At 45.4% G+C, this 17,834-nt stretch overlaps 1 protein-coding gene and 1 pseudogene across 1 annotated transcript in view; one reads left to right on the top strand and one right to left on the bottom strand.

The window, feature by feature from the left end:
- The window catches only part of PGAP3 (post-GPI attachment to proteins phospholipase 3), a 55,710-nt gene extending 38,117 nt beyond the window's left edge, over positions 1 to 17,593 (top strand). The window contains exons 6-8 of the mRNA XM_069237438.1: positions 1,398 to 1,534; positions 2,167 to 2,371; positions 12,017 to 17,593. Of these exons, the coding sequence (XP_069093539.1) occupies positions 1,398 to 1,534; positions 2,167 to 2,371; positions 12,017 to 12,080 (406 nt within the window). The 3' untranslated portion in view covers positions 12,081 to 17,593. The remainder of the gene's footprint in view (positions 1 to 1,397; positions 1,535 to 2,166; positions 2,372 to 12,016) is intronic.
- LOC138302319 (5S ribosomal RNA) lies at positions 3,108 to 3,217 on the bottom strand (annotated as a pseudogene).
- Positions 17,594 to 17,834: the final 241 nt, after the last annotated feature.

Genomic DNA, 17,834 nt, shown 5'->3' on the forward strand with positions numbered 1-17,834 from the left:
TTTATTAAAATGGTTGTAAATATAAACAAAATGATTTGGGAATGAATCTTCCTGGTGCCCTGCACGCCAACTTTAAGTAGGATACATAGTTGAAGTATCTAGGATGTCCTGTAATTGAAAATAGCCTGCCTTGCATTGTAAATGTCAGTGCAGCCATTAATCTTCCAGGTGCGTGGATAGCTGCAAGTGCTCATGTGTGTGCACAGAAAGTGCATTTGCTTCCAGAGTGGAGACAGAATGGTGCATGCTCCCTGGTGGCACAGAGACAGCAGCATGTTCGGCTCGGAGGCAGTCCCAGGGAACCACGCTATGGGGATACACAGTCAATAGCACATGCAGCGTGGAGGCATACAGACTGCAGCATGCGCAGCCAGCGGGGCCTCTAACAGTGACGTGCTCAGACACAAACATGCATTTTAAAAGTGGCTTTAGATTACTCTTGTAATCATGTGCAACATCTATCTCTGCATGCGGGCTCCATGACCAAGGGAGCCTTCTTCCAGTTGAAGCCTCCCTCAGATTCCCTATAGTTCAAAGCCTGTTTTTGCTGGCTCACTATTGGCTGCATTTTTACAACACTCCTTTCTTTATATTTCCCCCTTCGGTAACTTGCAAAGTTGGGTCATCATAGTGAAAGAAAGAAGGAATATTGATTGACCAGATGGGAGTCCTCTGGGAACTGACATATGCTTGATAGAAGGGAGAGATTTTGACTCCTTTTCTAAAATTTGTACAGTGATTTAAGGGATGGTGTGGATGACTGAGTTGCAAAGTTGTGCTAAAAGTCATTAGGCCAGCTCCTAGACTCTGGTACTAAGGGAACGTTGGCATCCCACTGGAGCCCTAGATAGCAGGAGAACACCATTGGCTTCAGAAGGGACCCTAAACACCAAAGTACTCTGGACATACTACTGTCTGACTCAGAGAGCCAGAATGAAACCAAAATGATGTGCTACATTTAGAACGGCATGCGAGGCAGAGCCGTCTGTGCATTAAAAAAAACACCACCCTTCCATCCCCTCACTGCTCAGCTACTCTTTAGAATCTCCACTAGAAACGTGTTGTCCACTGGGGTGGCGGGGGTGGGCGGTAAGAAGCGAGGACACCTCTGTGTCCAAGCCCCAAGCTTTTTGACAACCTTCTGTTTGTCACAGTTCTTCTTCACACAGTTGTGTTTCAAAAGAAACACCACCAACGGTAGTTTACCTTTGGATGGTAGACACTACTTTTCTGGTAGATGGTTACTGATCTTATCTGTGGTGAGAACAACACTTTTATAATGTCGTAATCGGGCACTGTGATGATGGAATTGTGTTTAAAATCTGATTTGTTAAAATACCTAAGTAAATGTAGGCTGATGGTCTGGACTTGATCTTACTGAGTTTCCCATTTTATAGGACTCTTGGCCTGAAGCATCCCGCCTTCTCCAGTGCCTTCAGAGCATTCCTCGTCCTTCTGTTCGCCTGCCACGTGACCTATCTATCCCTAAGAGGCTTCGACTATGGATACAACATGGCAGCTAATGTGGCCTTTGGTATGTGCACTTGCCAGTGGAATAATATACTGTCATCTGTCAGAGCCTTAGACACTGCTGTTACTATGCATGCGCTGCTTGCACTGCACTTCAGATCCTTTCTTACACCTGGATTTTCAAACACTCTTTGCCTTGCCACCAGAATATAGATGTGCTGTGAGAGGAGCAGTCCATGGATACATGTGCCTCTTGTTGCACAAGGCAACCATAGCAGTAGCACCTTATCCTTTTGTCAGTTAGGTTTTGATATAGATTATTACTTTGTGGGTAGTTTGAATGCACTAGTAGGGTAGAAATGCTCCAGCCTCTCTCCCCCTTTCCGTCTGTACCTTCAAAATCCCCTTCTCTTCCCAGTGGGACTGGAGGTGGTGGTATGCCAGGAATTTTAAGTTCACAAGTCCTCACAGAAAGTCACAGTATATATGAAAGTGTACCCAGCAGGAGTACGAAAGGTGAGGTTGATGGCACAACTGTTCTTAGCTGACCCAGGTTCATTATTTCTTGGTAAAGCTAAAGAATGGGTGCGACAGCAGTGCTGAGGTGGGGGTTAGGGCAGACTAGAGATGCTGGGAAGTGGGACATGATGTGCCATCAGACTGTGTGAAAATGTATCTTCTGTCCAACTTCTACAGGAATGGTGAACCTTTGCTGGTGGCTGGGCTGGTGCCTGCGTAACAAGCAACGTCAACCGTACCTGTGGAAGTGTGTGCTAGTTGTGCTGCTGCTTCAGGGCCTGGCGCTACTGGAGCTGCTCGACTTTCCTCCCCTGTTCTGGGTCTTCGATGCGCATGCCATCTGGCACATCAGCACCATTCCACTGCACGTACTGTTCTACAGGTCAGCTTTATGTACAATGTGCAAGCTCTTCTATGTGGGAACCCTTTGATCTTGTAGCCTATACTGTTCTGTATCCTCAATGCAAATGTGCTTTTGTGGGTTGTGAGTTCCCTGCAGCTGATGCAGATGCTCTCCTACAGGTAAGCTTCATGTACTAAACAGATGGGTCCTATATTGTTTTTGTTGTAAGTATAAAATCCTTCCCTGCAGCAAGTGCTCTAGTGAAGGGAAGCTCCAGGCAGTTTTCTAAATGCACACGCTCTTCTGTGGGTAGCAGTGGCAGCTGATGTTTGCAAGCGGGATGGGCAGGGCCCCACCATTTCTGGGTAATGAGGAAAAGAGGTGGGCAGGCAAGACGAGCTCAGCCATAGGCTGGATATTCCATATTGAAATAGGTTGGAGACGGGGCGGCTCCTCCATTAGGGTTGAGGAGTGTCGGCCCCTCCACACCCCCCCAACCTCTCCCTCGCCAGCATTAACCAAGGGCATATCCTTTCAAAAGGAAGGGATAATAAACCCAGCTGTACAGTCCAGTTTCAGGCCTCTTGTGTTGAGACAGCCCGCCGGTCAATTTTCCTTCAGAAAGAGTGTATTTTAGTGTTATTGCTGGTTTTTTAAAATTTATTTTAAGAAAGGAAAAAAGAGTAGAAGAAATAATAAATAAAAAGTAACATTAGAGAGGACTCTGTGCAATTGTTCTAAGACGTGCACCACCTACTGTCTGCAAGAGGCAAAATGCCTACAGCACCTGGTACTCCCAGGCAGTCTCCCACCCAAGTACTAACCAGGCCCGACGCTGCTTAGCGTCTGAGATCAGACGAGATTCAGGGTGGTATGGCCGTAGGCAGAGTACATTCCTGTTTCAGGCCTCTTGTGTTGAGACAGCCTGCCGGTCTGGAGCCTGCTGCTCTCAAACACACCTGCACTCATCTGTTCACAAACTGCCCTCCTTCACAAACTTCTTACAGAGGGCCAAGCACACACCCTGTTTTGCACCAGCCTCGCAATCGCTTCATCTGTACTTACACACAGTCTCAGACTGCCCTTTCTTTAGGGCCCAGCACAAGCAGTAGCAAGCCAGCTCACCACCAGCAGCTTGGAATGAGTGTGAAGTGCAGAAAAATTCTAAATTTTCCTTCAGAAAGAGTGTGAAAGGGGCAGGCATTTGGGGTGACGAGCAGAGGGGAGTTCACGGTGCACTCCCCTTTCAGCGCTTGTGTATTTGGCCAGTCGTCTCGGGCCAGCCAAACACTCATGCGCACAGGACTCTCTCCAGCCCAGCAACATAGTTGCTGGGCTGGAGAGAGCTTGCACAGGCTCCCAGTCTGCCTGGAGTGCCCTGGCTGGGCTCTCCCAGCCAATACTGACGCTGCTTTGAGAAGCGTCCGGATTCGCCGCAGGGCAGGCTGGGAGCCTGTGCCTGCAGCTGCAGCGATGAGGTACAGAGGAGCGGCAGCTACGGAGAAGGTAATTATTTTTTTTTTTTTTCTTTTTTTCTTTTTTTCTTTTCTTTGTTTCTTTTAATTAAATGGTTGGAGATCGTTTTTTTTTCTTTCTGGTTTGGCATGTAACTGCGCTGGTTTGGACAAGGACTCCCTTTGCCGTTGGTGCTCAAGTCAGGGCAGTTACGTCAGCTGTGGGGCAAGACCTTCTTTCAGTGCTTTTAATTGTCTGCACTCGGGCACTGACGCTGTGGCCCGGTGCAGAGTGAGCAGAGCATACGAGGAGCATAGACAGCTAAGGGGCGAGGGCGCTAGGCCGACTCAAGTTGGAGGTGGGGTAATTCTGTGGGCTGGGTATGAGTGCTGGGGTTCTCCCGTAACTATGTGTTTGCCACAGTCTGAATCTGCGAAGGGCTTGCGAGGAGTCACTGCTGTGATAGACGTCTGAGATTTCTGTTTTGCACATGTGGCTACATATTTTAATCCATGCTCAGACTGACAGTCGCTTGCCATGCGCAGCCGATCGCTGCTTTCAGTTGTGATTGTCTCCTTTTTATTTATTTTTGTTATTTTTTTTTTATGCATGCCATAGTTTCATACAGAACATGTTCAGCAGGTCAGCTATGCCAAATCCAGGCTGTGTGAAGGTAACTGGCACCAGTCAGCCCTCCATTTCTGTGGAGCATTGCAGGCTATCCTCCTCCTAACAGCTTACAGCAAGGAGCGCAACACACGAGCTGATACTGCTCTTATCTTGCTCTTGCACTGGTTATATCAAATGCTGAAGATGATTAGAGGGAGGAAAGCTTACTATGCAGCAGGTCAACGTGCAGCAGGTCCAGAGCTGACTGACGCCGATGTGCGTGACAGTGAGTGTGTGTGTGTGTTTGTGTGTGGGTGACTCTAAGAATATGTACAAGGGCCAATGAACTGTTTGACAATGAAAGAGGGCCTCTAATAAGATCCATATAATTCAATTACAAGCGTGTAGGGAGAGGATGTGGCTTTATGGCTAGAGCTGTTGACCTGAGAACCAGGTTCGAGTCTTGGAGTTGGCTCACAATTCTGTGATTCTGGGCATAATCACTTAATCTTGCCTCATAGTTTTAAAGCCCAGCATTTAGTAAATCCTGTATCCATAACTACTCCCTTGTCAGACTTCTCAGACCTACCTACTCACACTTTCTAGTTAGTCCCCAATTTAATAGGGAACAGACAGGTGGCGTTTGCTTCGCAGCTGTGGCTCATCGCATCTGGAACTCCCTGCCTTTAGACATCACGATTCATTCCAACTATGGGAGATTCAGACCGCTACTGAAGACCTGGCTTTTCAAGCAAGCCTATCAGTAGATCTCTGGAGCCGTGACAGTTCAGTTCCTCTAGCACCAAGAAGCCGTCCGCTGTACGAGAGCTTTATAAATCTCAGTAACATAACAATTTGCCCCGTGCCTGACTAACATGAACCTGACCTTGTGTAATGTAATGCATGCTCATGCAAAGCTCTCCAATGATTTCAGATCGAGCATGCGCTATATAAAATGAGAAAAAACTTAAAAAGAACACTCCTTCAAACTGTTTTTTCTTTCCTCGTGTACGTGAAGTATGTGAAATGAATTAAACAATGATTGTAGGAGGCTGGCCTGGCTTGTAGTGGGTACCAAGGGGTACTTACACTCTGTACCAGGTCCAGTTATCCCTTATTAGTGTAGAAGAGGTGTCTAGCAGCTTAGGCTGATAGAAAAGGTAGCTTAGCAGAGCAGCTTAGGCTGAACTAGGAGACATGCAAAGCTCCCACTATACCACTGGTGTCATATGCACAATATCATAAGAAAACACAATACACAGTTATACTAGAAATAAAGGTACTTTATTTTTATGACAATATGCCAAAAGTATCTCAGTGAGTACCCTCAGTATGAGGATAGCAAATATACACAAGATATATGTACACAATACCAAAAATATGCAGTAATAGCAAAAGGAAGTAATGCACGCAATGTACAGTCACAATAGATTGCAATGAGAGCACATAGGTATAGGGGCAACACAAACCATAATACTCCAAAAGTGGAATGCGAACCACGAATGGACCCCAAACCTATGTGAGCTTGTAGAGGGTCACTGGGACTGTAAGAAAACAGTGAGGGTTAGAAAAATAGCCCACCCCAAGACCCTGAAAAGTAGCTGTAAAGTGCACCTAAGTTCCCCAAAGAGCACAGAAGTCGTGATAGGGGAATTCTGCAAGAAGGAACAACACCAGCAATGCAACCAAAGTGGATTTCCGGACAAGAGTACCTGTGGAACAAGGGGACCAAGTCCAAGTGTCGCGACAAAGTTGAGATTGGGCAGATGCCCCGGAAATGCCAGCTGAGGATGTAAAGAAGCTGCCACCGGATGGTAGAAGCTGTGGATTCTGCAAGAACAAAGAGGACTAGGAACTTCCCCTTTGGAGGATGGATGTCCCACGTCGTGAAGAAGCTTGCAGAGGTGTTCCCACGCAGAAAGACCGCAAACAAGCCTTGCTAGCTGCAAGGGTCGCGGTTAGGGTTTTTGGATGCTGCTGTGGCCCAGGAGGGACCAGGATGTAGCCAATTGCGTGAGGAGACAAAGGGGGTGCCCAGCAAGACAAGGAGCCCTCTCAGAAGCAGGCAGCACCCGCAGAAGTGCCGGAACAGGCACTACGAAGAGGAGTGAACCGGAGCTCACCCGAAGTCACAAAAGAAGATCCCACGACGCCGGAGGACAACTCAGGAGGTTGTGCACTGCAGGTTAGAGTGTCGGGGACCCAGGCTTGGCTGTGCACAAAGGAAATCCTGGAAGAGTGCACAGGAGCCGGAGCAGCTGCAAATCACGCGGTACCCAGCAATGCAGTCTAGCGTGGGGAGGCAAGGACTTACCTCCACCAAACTTGGACTGAAGAGTCACTGGACTGTGGGAGTCACTTGGACAGAGTTGCTGAGTTCCAGGGACCACGCTCGTCATGCTGAGAGGGGACCCAGAGTACCGGTGATGCAGTCTTTTGTTGCCTGCGGTTGCAGGGGGAAGATTCCGTCGAGCCACAGGAGATTTCTTTGGAGCTTCTAGTGCAGAGAGGAGGCAGACTACCCCCACAGCATGCACCACCAGGAAAACAGTCGAGAAGGCGGCAGGATCAGTGATACAAGGTTGCAGTAGTCGTCTTTGCTACTTTGTTGCGGTTTTGCAGGCGTCCTAAGCAGTCAGCGGTCGATTCCTTGGCAGAAGGTGAAGAGAGAGATGCAGAGGAACTCTGATGAGCTCTTGCATTCGTTATCTAAAGTATTCCCAAAGCAGAGACCCTAAATAGCCAGAAAAGGAGGTTTGGCTACCTAGGAAGGAGGATAGGCTAGCAACACAGGTAAGAGCCTATCAGAAGGAGTCTCTGACGTCACCTGCTGGCACTGGCCACTCAGAGCAGTCCAGTGTGCCAGCAGCACCTCTGTTTCCAAGATGGCAGAGGTCTGGAGCACACTGGAGGAGCTCTGGGCACCTCCCCTGGGAGGTGCAGGTCAGGGGAGTGGTCACTCCCCTTTCCTTTGTCCAGTTTCGCGCCAGAGCAGGGCTGGGGGATCCCTGAACCGGTGTAGACTGGCTTATGCAGAGATGGGCACCATCTGTGCCCATCAAAGCATTTCCAGAGGCTGGGGAAGGCTACTCCTCCCCAGCCTTGACACCCTTTTCCAAAGGGAGAGGGTGTAACACCATCTCTCTGAGGAAGTCCTTTGTTCTGCCTTCCTGGGCCAAGCCTGGCTGGACCCCAGGAGGGCAGAAACCTGTCTGAGGGGTTGGCAGCAGCAGCAGCTGCAGTGAAACCCCAGGAAAGGCAGTTTGGCAGTACCCAGGTCTGTGCTAGAGACTCGGGGGATCATGGAATTGTCTCCCCAATGCCAGAATGGCATTGGGGTGACAATTCCATGATCTTAGACATGTTACATGGCCATGTTCAGAGTTACCATTGTGACGCTATACATAGGTAGTGACCTATGTATAGTGCACGCGTGTAATGGTGTCCCCGCACTCACAAAGTCCGGGGAATTTGCCCTGAACAATGTGGGGGCACCTTGGCTAGTGCCAGGGTGCCCACACACTAAGTAACTTAGCACCCAACCTTTACCAGGTAAAGGTTAGACATATAAGTGACTTATAAGTTACTTTAGTGCAGTGGTAAATGGCTGTGAAATAACGTGGACGTTATTTCACTCAGGCTGCAGTGGCAGGCCTGTGTAAGAATTGTCAGAGCTCCCTATGGGTGGCAAAAGAAATACTGCAGCCCATAGGGATCTCCTGGAATCCCAATACCCCGGGTACCTCAGTACCATATACTAGGGAATTATAAGGGTGTTCCAGTATGCCAATGTGAATTGGTGAAATTGGTCACTAGCCTGTTAGTGACAATTTGGAAAGCAAAGAGAGAGCATAACCACTGAGGTTCTGGTTAGCAGAGCCTCAGTGAGACAGTTAGTAATCACACAGGGAACACATACAGGGCACACTTATGAGCACTGGGGCCCTGGCTGGCAGGGTCCCAGTGACACATGCAACTAAAACAACATATATACAGTGAAATATGGGGGTAACATGCCAGGCAAGATGGTACTTTCCTACAATGATCTACTCTGACGTCGGATTAAACACAGGCTCCTACATGTCTTTTTTTGCATGACAGTCAGGTGTAGATTGAATGACCCTGTGCCCCTTTGTAGCCTCCCCAAATTGTGCACTAAACAGCTGTCACATCTATACTGCACTAAATCAGTACAACGTGCAGTAGAAGTTCGAAGCATTCTACCATTAAAGGACCTGAGAGAGCCCTGTGGTAGTCTCTAGTGCATGCCTGAGCCACCAATGATAACTATTAATGGCGAACGATATGTTTTTGATTAGCGCACGCATGGTGTGCTTATGTGTTTAAAGCACACTGATTTCTTATAGGTAACAACACCTGACTTGGGGTACCCCAGCTTTGGCAATCTGCTCTTTGTAGCCTCGTGTCCCGGTAGTAGCAGAGCCCCTGCAATCATTTAATCCCACAGTCCACGGCGCTAAGTGCAATCTCAATAAAAGTCCTCTTGCAACTTTTACAAAAAATGCACTGCCTGAAAAACATGAACTGGCATAGAATCACCCTACGAATGTCAAATAATTCCTGCAGGAAAAGTATAAAGTGAAATGGTGCTATAAATGTCACAGTGAAAACGGCGTGTAAATGACATATGCTTACATTTTCCTACCTACCCTTTTTCTGTTTTTGCAACAGTTGCATCACTCTGTCATGAAGATGTAAGCTGGAATTTTCTGCTGATTTAAAAAAACAAAAGCCCCTTTTCTACAAAAACTTGTTAGTCACTCTCATGTTTTTGCAACACACACCTGAATCAGTCTTGTGCTATGTCTCAAGTTGGGTATTTCACGTAGAAGCTTGGAGAATTGGTTTACAAGCCTAAATGCATTCCATCGTTTATTTTATAGTGTTTAATATAGTGCTGGTAATTCGACTTCCCCCATGCAGGGCTACTAGCTTACATATAGACTCCTGTAGTGGGTTTATGCTATTGTAAAGCCACCATGTTTATTGCAAATCAAAAGCATTCATTGGAACCTTACTAAAATTCATTTCTCACTCCTCTGCACCATGACACATTAGGTGAAAGCTTACATTTATTTCTCCTACTGACTTTAAGCCAGTGCCACAGGCTGTCATTTTCTCTGATCTGATTTGCCTTTTGAGGCTTTGTGCATAATTTATACCAAAATGTTGTTGGAGTGCACTCTGAAATTCGAAAACAAATTTTATGCCCTATCACTTTGAAGAGTCACTAGGCGTCACTGATGGGTAGCACGTTCTGTGCCCTGCTCCATGTGCTACCGATGGCTTCTGTGCATGTTCTTTTAAAGGTTTGGTCCTTCCTTCCGAAGCGTGCACACCTCTACGGTTGACGTGCCCCAATGCACGTTCTCTTCTATGGTTACTGCGCTTCCACTTCCACAGGTAAATGTCTGCCACTGATTGAATATACTCCTCTGCGTGTAGATCGTGTGGCGCATCCTCACTGTACATGCTCTTTGTGCGAACTCATGCAGTGATCATCCTCTACAGTTGAGGTTGAATCTGTCTGTGCTTTAGTTCAGGCGACCTCCAGGCTTTTATAAAAAAAATTGCTTTGTTTTTTCTGTTGCATGTTCTCCTTTGTGGTTAGATCACTCAGAGCTGCACGTGCTTTTCCACTCTGGTTTGCAGCACGTGCATTTCGTCAGATAAGTAAACCCCTTGCATATTTTGCATATGCCCTGGTGGATAAAGATAACTCTTCGTCCACACTAGTCCAAAGAACAGCCTCCAGTGAAGTAGAGCAGGTTTGAACAGGATGTTTGGCTTAATTCAGGTGTCCTTTCGTCAACACTTTACACTCATGGGGACCCTGAATTGTATTTATTTGTTTATCTATGTCATTGTGTTTGTATGGTCTTCTACAGTGCAGCAATAGTGGGAAGGTGTTGAGTGCACTTTACAAATCATCATGAAGATACAGTTCTATGAGAAGGGAGACAGAAGGGCAAAAAAGACTTTGATTATGAGGAAAGGAGTAAGATAAATAATTGGAAGCAGATTAGTTGAGGTGAAACTACAGCACATGGGGTTTTAGTGGTTTCTTTAAGGTTGTGCAAGACAGGTTGAGTTCCGGCGGGGGTCCTGTTTGGCTCGTAGCGGGTCCTGAGTATGCATGTCGTGGTGGTAAGGCTAGAGTTTGCAGGAGGAAGGAGTTCTTGCTTCTGAGTCCTCCCTCTTCGACATTGGTGGTGGTCAACACAGCTGCAAAATAGAGTGGGGACTTGCTTTTTGGGGTGAGATATCAAAATGTGAATTGCATTCTGGCGTTGACTGGGAGCCAGTGGAGTTTCTTCAGCACTGGGAGTCATGTGATCAGATTGTCTTGATAAATTGTAATATGGAAGACTGCCTTGATGGGGGTGAGAGAAGACAGTGGAACTCCTTCCGTGAATTGAATTGGCATAATCCAGGCGTGTGGTGATAAGGCTGTGGGGTACGATTTTTAGTTGGTTAAGGGTCAGCCTATGCTTTATATTTTTCAGGACATGATTGAAGTAATTTACCAACTGCAACAGTTGATGGTAATGTCAGTAAATTAGCTCAGTGGAAGTTAGTTATTGAGCATCCATTGGTTCTCTCTTTGGCTGTCTTTAGATTTGTGCTTCAATATCATAGTTTCCATCCTCAGCTCAGTGTTTTCTTAAGAGTTTCTTCTCTTGTCTCGGAGATAAAACAGTTGGTGTCCCTGGTAGTGATGAAACAGCCTTCATTTGCTTGGTAATACGAGGATTCATTTTCTGAGTACACTGAAAGTGTGAGGTCCGATCACTGTATTCCTCTTCAATCAGTGCATCTCTTGTCCTTAATAGATATTGAGGATGCTCAGTGTTATTATCCCTATTTGATTTCATCTCAGATGTACACATTTCCTACTAGTGGTTATTCGCTAACAGTACATGGTCCCACCTTTCACAGTTCCCTGATAACCATGGGTGTTTACCGAGGATATTGATATTCACATCTATAATATGTGTATTCGTGACGTAGTTTTCTTGTCCTCTAACAGATGCTGCTGTTATGCAACTCGTTTATTTAACCTTGGGTAGGAAGAAAGGCCTCAGTAGAGCGGTTGGAAAGAAAATGCTCACTGGCGCTAGTTCAACTACTGCTTCTTCAACTCTACCTGTGCGGAAGAGTCTTGATCACCTATCCTTAGCCTTGGACTAAATTCAACTCAAGCTTTTTGATGACTGTGAACAAGTCATCTGTGATGCCCCCTTTAGAACATCCTGCTCACGGGGTAGTCCTTGGATCTTCATGAATATTGTACTATTTCTGTCTCAAAGACACAGTGACACACTTCCAGTAGAGAGACCCGGCTTAAGGCGGTCCAAAAGCTTGTGCCCACTTGCTCTGAATGTTTTAATCTGCATCATGTAGCTTTCTATTTTTTTTTTTAACTCTTTTCTCCTGCACCTCATTGTTATCTATCCTTCTATATCATTCTTACTCTTACCCTCTTTATTTGTTTCATAATCTTTGTTCTCTCATTGCATCTTTGCTACGTGCACTTTTTGCTTCTCATTCACATTTTGTATACGTTTTTATGGTTTTATGCACACTTCTGTCTTTCAGTTTCCTGGTGGATGACAGTCTGTACCTTTTGAAGATCAACTCCGATGTTTTCAAGTTGGACTGAAACAGCCAGGATGCCGGGGAGGTTGCCAACGTGGTCGCGGTTGGGAATGCAGGCGATGCCTTATGCCAGCATGGCATGATTCTATGCTCTGGGCTGGAATCTACAGTCATCCCAGTGACTGCGTCGGCAGGCAGAATTACTCCGGACAGCACTTGAAGACTGTCACCTGGCTGTATTGCTGCTCTGGAATATACTCGAAAGCTGTGCCGCGGCCATGTTGCCATACTTTAGTCCTATCTGTGAGTATGGGAGGCAAGGCATTAGTCCACGTTGGCTGCTATGGGGATAAATGGCGTCACTGCCCTTGTCCACCCAGGTATGCTGGCTACTCTGTGATTCAATGGAGGCAGTGCTCGTGTGCTGGTTAATATGTTGATGGCTCTGTGACTGAATGGAGGCAGTGACCTTTTGCACCTTGGTATGATGCCTGCTCTGTGGATAAACGTGGGTCTGCGCTTGTCCACATTAACTTCATTGGTTGACTTAAAGGCAGTGCATTTGTCTTTGTTAGAGGTTTTAAAATAAATTAGGCATCTCCCTTCTCCTCCGTTTGTCCTCTAAGAGTGAATGAAGGATGGTCCCTTGTCAAGGTTACTATATTTGTTGCTCCGGGTTTGGAGCTTAAACTCTTGCCCACTGTTGACTGCTTTTAGGGTTCTAGTGTAACTGAAATATTATCTATATTTGTACATTGGCTTGGTGGGGTTGAAGAAAGGCAGTACTCTTGCCCACCTTGGTACGCTGTCTGCTGGGAAGTTGAATGATACTATCTCCTTATTCATGCTGGAATGGTGGTTGTTTTGCAGTTAAATAGAAGCAAACTCCATAGTTTACTGCTTTCATTTTCTGTGGCAGTAAAGTCTGTATTCACAAGGGCCTTTATGCAGCTTTGGGATGAGTATACACAAGCTGTGTAGCTTAACTTAGGCAAACATCTTGCCTATGTTGAAATGTTGTTTAGTTTCTTCGATTTCAGTGGAAGACAAAGTAGACGCCCTGTTTGATAGCTGGACAGAGGGAATTTGTCTGTTGGCCGCCATAAATGTAAGAGTGACTTGTGCATGGTCTGGTTTGAGCTAAAATGGAAGCAGTGTCCTTGCTTATGCCGGACACAATGGTGTATTGACTGGTTTGAAGTTGAACTGAAGCACTGCTGTTGTTTATGTTTGTAGGTTGGCAACTCTGAATCTGAATGGATGGAATGCACTTGTCTACGTTAGTGTGTTTGCTGCTTTTAACTTAAATCCACTCCGTGCCCTTGTCTACCTGGTTGAATTGAGTTAGTGCCGTTAATCACCTTGATGTGTTAACTGCTTTGCTGTTGAACTCATGGAGTGGCCTTGACTTTGTTAGTGTGTTGGCTGCTTTAGGGTTGATTGGAAGCAGTGTTCTTGTGCACCTTAGTGTGTTGGTGGCATTGAGGTTGATTGGAGGCTATGACCTTAACCAAGTTGGAGTGTGGGCTGCTTTGGGGCTGAATGGAGACAGTGCCTTTGTCCACATTGGTGTGTAGACAGATTTTGGATTGAATGTAAGTAGAGCCTTTGTCCATCTTGCCTTTGGACTGCCCATGGCTTCAGTGGATCTGCTGTTTTACATGACACATTGTCATGGCTTGGGCATTACTCTGAAATGTTTGCCTTTCTTGGGTGAAGAAATGAGGGCTGTGGTTGCACTTTAATCATGTTGTACTCCATGGTGTATTTATGTATAAATGAATGTTTATTTTTGACAGAGCTCCCTTCTTCCTGTTTGTGGAAAGGAATACCTAGTACTGCCCTGAATAGTTGATGGGGTGTGAAGGGTCTAGTAGGATTTAAACCCACAAGAGTTGCCACCCCTTTAGCATGTGGTGCAGGCATTGCAGTAGCTCTATAGTTTCTCTTTTGTTGGCAGACAACATGGCCAATCTTGTGGCTGTAGATGTAATTTTCTTAATTTGGCAAAAGATGCAGGCAGTCTACTAGAGCTGCAAGAGATTATTTGTTGTCCGCAGGAGATCCTTGCGGACTGACGGCTGGAATGAAATCCTTCCTGTTGGCAGAGACTCCCCACCTCTAAATAGAATAGGCAGCTATTCCACATCACCTGACACTCAATTAATTGCTATTATTTTTAAGAAGCGTTATTTTTACATTGGTTATTGCAATTATTTTGAAGAGGTGTGAATTAAACCCGCATTTATAAGCATTTTAAGAAAATTAAGTGTTAGGTTTCATCATACTGCTCTTCAGCTGAGTGCCATGAATTATAAGTGAGCTTTATTCTACCAAAAAAGGATATACCTCTCTTACAATAGCTTGTGAAAATCATGATCCTTCAAACAACTGCGTGAGATACTGGTTGGGGTTATCCTCTATTGGCAACTGCTGTGGTCTCTTTGAGCTTTTGCCAGCAAGATCCTCAGATGGGTCAGGCACTTTCTGAATGGCAGCAACCTCAGCCTTTTATCCCCGGCTGTAAGTCCCTCTGCTAAGACTAAACATTTTGGCCTAGTGCTGAGGCTTCAGGTGATTTACAGTAGCACATATTTCAAGGTAAGATGCCATAGAGCAAGGTGTATTTGGAGATAGGGAGAATAGTTTAGTAATAAAATAAAAACTGAAAGTCACACCAGTTATAGGAAGCATTAACTGAGGCCTGTAAGATTACAATTTAAAAGGACCCCTCAGTAAGCTTGGAATCAGTGGGGAGCAGGTTTAAAAGCCCATCCTTTCTGCCTGCACAGCAACTGGAGGGAGTTCTTTCAGAGAGCATGACTGCCTCTTCTGTCTTTTTAACTTTGTTCCTAGGGTCGAGGTAATCATATGTATCAGCTGCAAGTAAACGCGGTGATGTGTACTTTGAAAGTTTTCATTTTAATGAACTGTTGTCCGTCGTCCAGTTTGTTAACATATAAACCTCTGGGTTTGCTTCCATCATAGTCAGCCAAATTTTTTCCAGATTTTGTTAGTATTTTCGCCTTTGAGCTCGCGTCTGAACTTTTCTGTTTGCTCCCGTAGTTGGCCATTAGGTAAATGCTGGTGCTGCACGGTCCTGGTGTTGAACTCGTTCTCCCAGGGTTCTAGCCACAGCTCCCTGGCCGTTACGTTCTTTGTGTAACAGGACTGTCTCTTTGTGCCTCTGGTAATCCCATTATCGCTGGTTAGTACTGAGACTGTAGCTGCTGCAATGCCTGCTGGACCGCGCTGCTGATGGAAGACTGTTGTCCAGCTGTGCAGTGCGTATTTGCCATTGACTATCCTCCAGTGTTACGGCACATGACTGCGTCCCCTGGTCTAACCAGAACAAAGTGAAGGTATGAGCTTGAATGAGATTCCACAAGTCTTGGCATTTTGGTGAGATCGTCTGAAAGGTGTCGATGGGCATTGTGGTCTGAAGAGAAGATGACTCTGCCTAGGTGAAAAAACTCTCGAAAACCTTGGGAGGATGATGTAGGTTGCAATGTAGAGAAATGGAATGTTGAGCAATATCTGTTGAGTGAATTGCAGAACCAATGGACATCTTGGTGTTTCAGTCTAGTTCATGTGTGTGTCCTCCAGCACAACACTGAAAGGGTAATCTTCCAGAGAACTGAGTGCCAGCCTCTCCTTCCCGGTGTCCCGGACGTCATAGATAAACTCGCCTGTTCTATCATTCATAAAAAGATTTGCTCTTATTTGCGGAAAACACATAATTTGCTCACTAACTTGTCCTTAACATGTAGGGCCTATCCTTTGGCAACAAGCTTATGGCTTACTAAATGTCCTGGATACATTGTGTTAGGGAGAGTAACTTCCCTGATGGCTTCAAGATAACAGTAACGATTTTGGTTTCGCCTTGCGTCCTAATGTTTTTTTGTTGGGAGAATCACGTTTGTTTTGTTGTGCTTCCCTTGGTACATTCCTTTCACATCCTAGTATTTTAATTTACATCCTAGTATTTTAATTCACAGCACATCTGATAGGGCAACAGATTTTGTAAAGGGGCCATCCATTCAGTATTTTTCTGGACACTTCCTGACAAATAAATGTCTAGGACCATTTGTGACACTCCTTTAAAGCCAGAGGATGTAAAACTAGTTCATCCTTTTTAGGAAAAGGGAGTATCAAAAAACAAACAAAAAAAAAACACCCTTTTCTAAAATGTCTAGCTGGTAATATATATAAATAAATATAAATATTTCCTTCCTTCGATGACTTGCTGGAAGATGCATTTACTTTGTAAAATGAATGCCCATTTCCAAAGAATGATCGATTCATGTACCTTATAAAAATATTAATGCACTTTACTTTCCCTGAATTTATCCTGTGCCTTTTTTGAAGGTGCTGTACTCTGTTTCAGGACTGATTTATATATATTTTTTTTTTAATGCAGATTATTTTTTTTATGCAGACACACTTTGACTTTAGGGTGGGCATTGTATTTTGGGGGATTTTCCTTGGGAGGCCCTTCATTTGGCACTATTGTGCTTAACAGTGTTGTTGGCATCTTGGATTCCTGTACCCACATAAACAAAAATCCAACCTTTTATTCTTTGTGGAGCTAGCTGGTAAAACATGTCTCGCTTGTTATGCCAATGAAGTGCTGTTCATTATTGGGACACCAGCTGACAATGTCTGCTCCTGGTTTGTTTGGTGGGTTGTTGGTTGCGTGCAGGAGGCAGGTTGTTCCTGCTGCGTTTCAAAATAAGGTTAACATTTATGTTGATGATGCCATGAAGGACTGATGCTTTCTGTATTTTCTACCATGTCTTATTGCCAAATAACGTCATGCTAGCAGAGTAGTAGATGTTGCGGACACCCTGCTGGTCTCCGACACAGGACTGCACCCTCCCCTGCAGCTGGTTGGTAGAAATATCTCACAAAGGCTTTGTTAGCAGGAGGGCTGGCAGAATGTGAAGGGAGTAGCAATGTGGAGGAGCAATGTGGCTGTTCATGCCCTCTCTAAGTCATAAGACAGTACAACCAAGCTGTTCTGGTCACTATTTCATTTATTCAGAGTTGTTTCCTGGACTCCTGCAGTCTTGCAATGAAATGAGACGTAAACGATGCTGGTAACCCAAGGACAACTTTATTAAGAGAGTGGGCGCAGACAGGTAGTACCTACTACTGGTCAGGGAAAGTCTTAAGAATGTAGACACTCCCAAATCCACAGGCCTTTCAGCTTCTCCCTGCTCTACCGTACCATAGAGCAGGGGCTGTTTTTGAATAGCACTTTTCAACACCCCCCTTTTCATGTTGCCCATGTCTCCCCCATGCCAAAGCTCAATCCCCCCACACTGCAGTAGTGTACCCTGGCCTAGCTTTCGCGGGATATGCATGGTTTATCTGTATTTTGCCTTTATTATTCTCACTTTGTATTAATATCCAGCTTGGGCTGTGTACAGTGTGGGACGTGAAGTTTTCTGGGATGGAAACAGGGGGTTATGCTAATTTTATATGATTTTTGTGACGCTGCTGTTTTTCCTATGTTTTTTTGTGTTCACCCACGTTGCCTACTTTCAGTGCAATAAAGGTTTTTTTGTGGTGAAAGGTTTCCTTTGTGCGCTTGTTTTTCTAGCCCTCCATGTGCAGAATTGCTTGATGTGGTCAGCAATTGCCTTCTCTTTTCGCTGAAATAGGACGTTCTAAACCACATGTATCTATTTTAAGTTGTTATGCATGTTACGGGGGTGATCTTCAGCGATACTTTGAAGGCTTCTCATTGGTTTCCTAGAGGAATCCGTTGTGCAATTATTCCTCAGTGTCCCGCCCTAAGAAAGGGACTGTTTGT

This window comes from Pleurodeles waltl, chromosome 6, assembly GCF_031143425.1.
Source record: "Pleurodeles waltl isolate 20211129_DDA chromosome 6, aPleWal1.hap1.20221129, whole genome shotgun sequence".
NCBI classification, from domain to species: Eukaryota; Metazoa; Chordata; class Amphibia; order Caudata; family Salamandridae; genus Pleurodeles; species Pleurodeles waltl.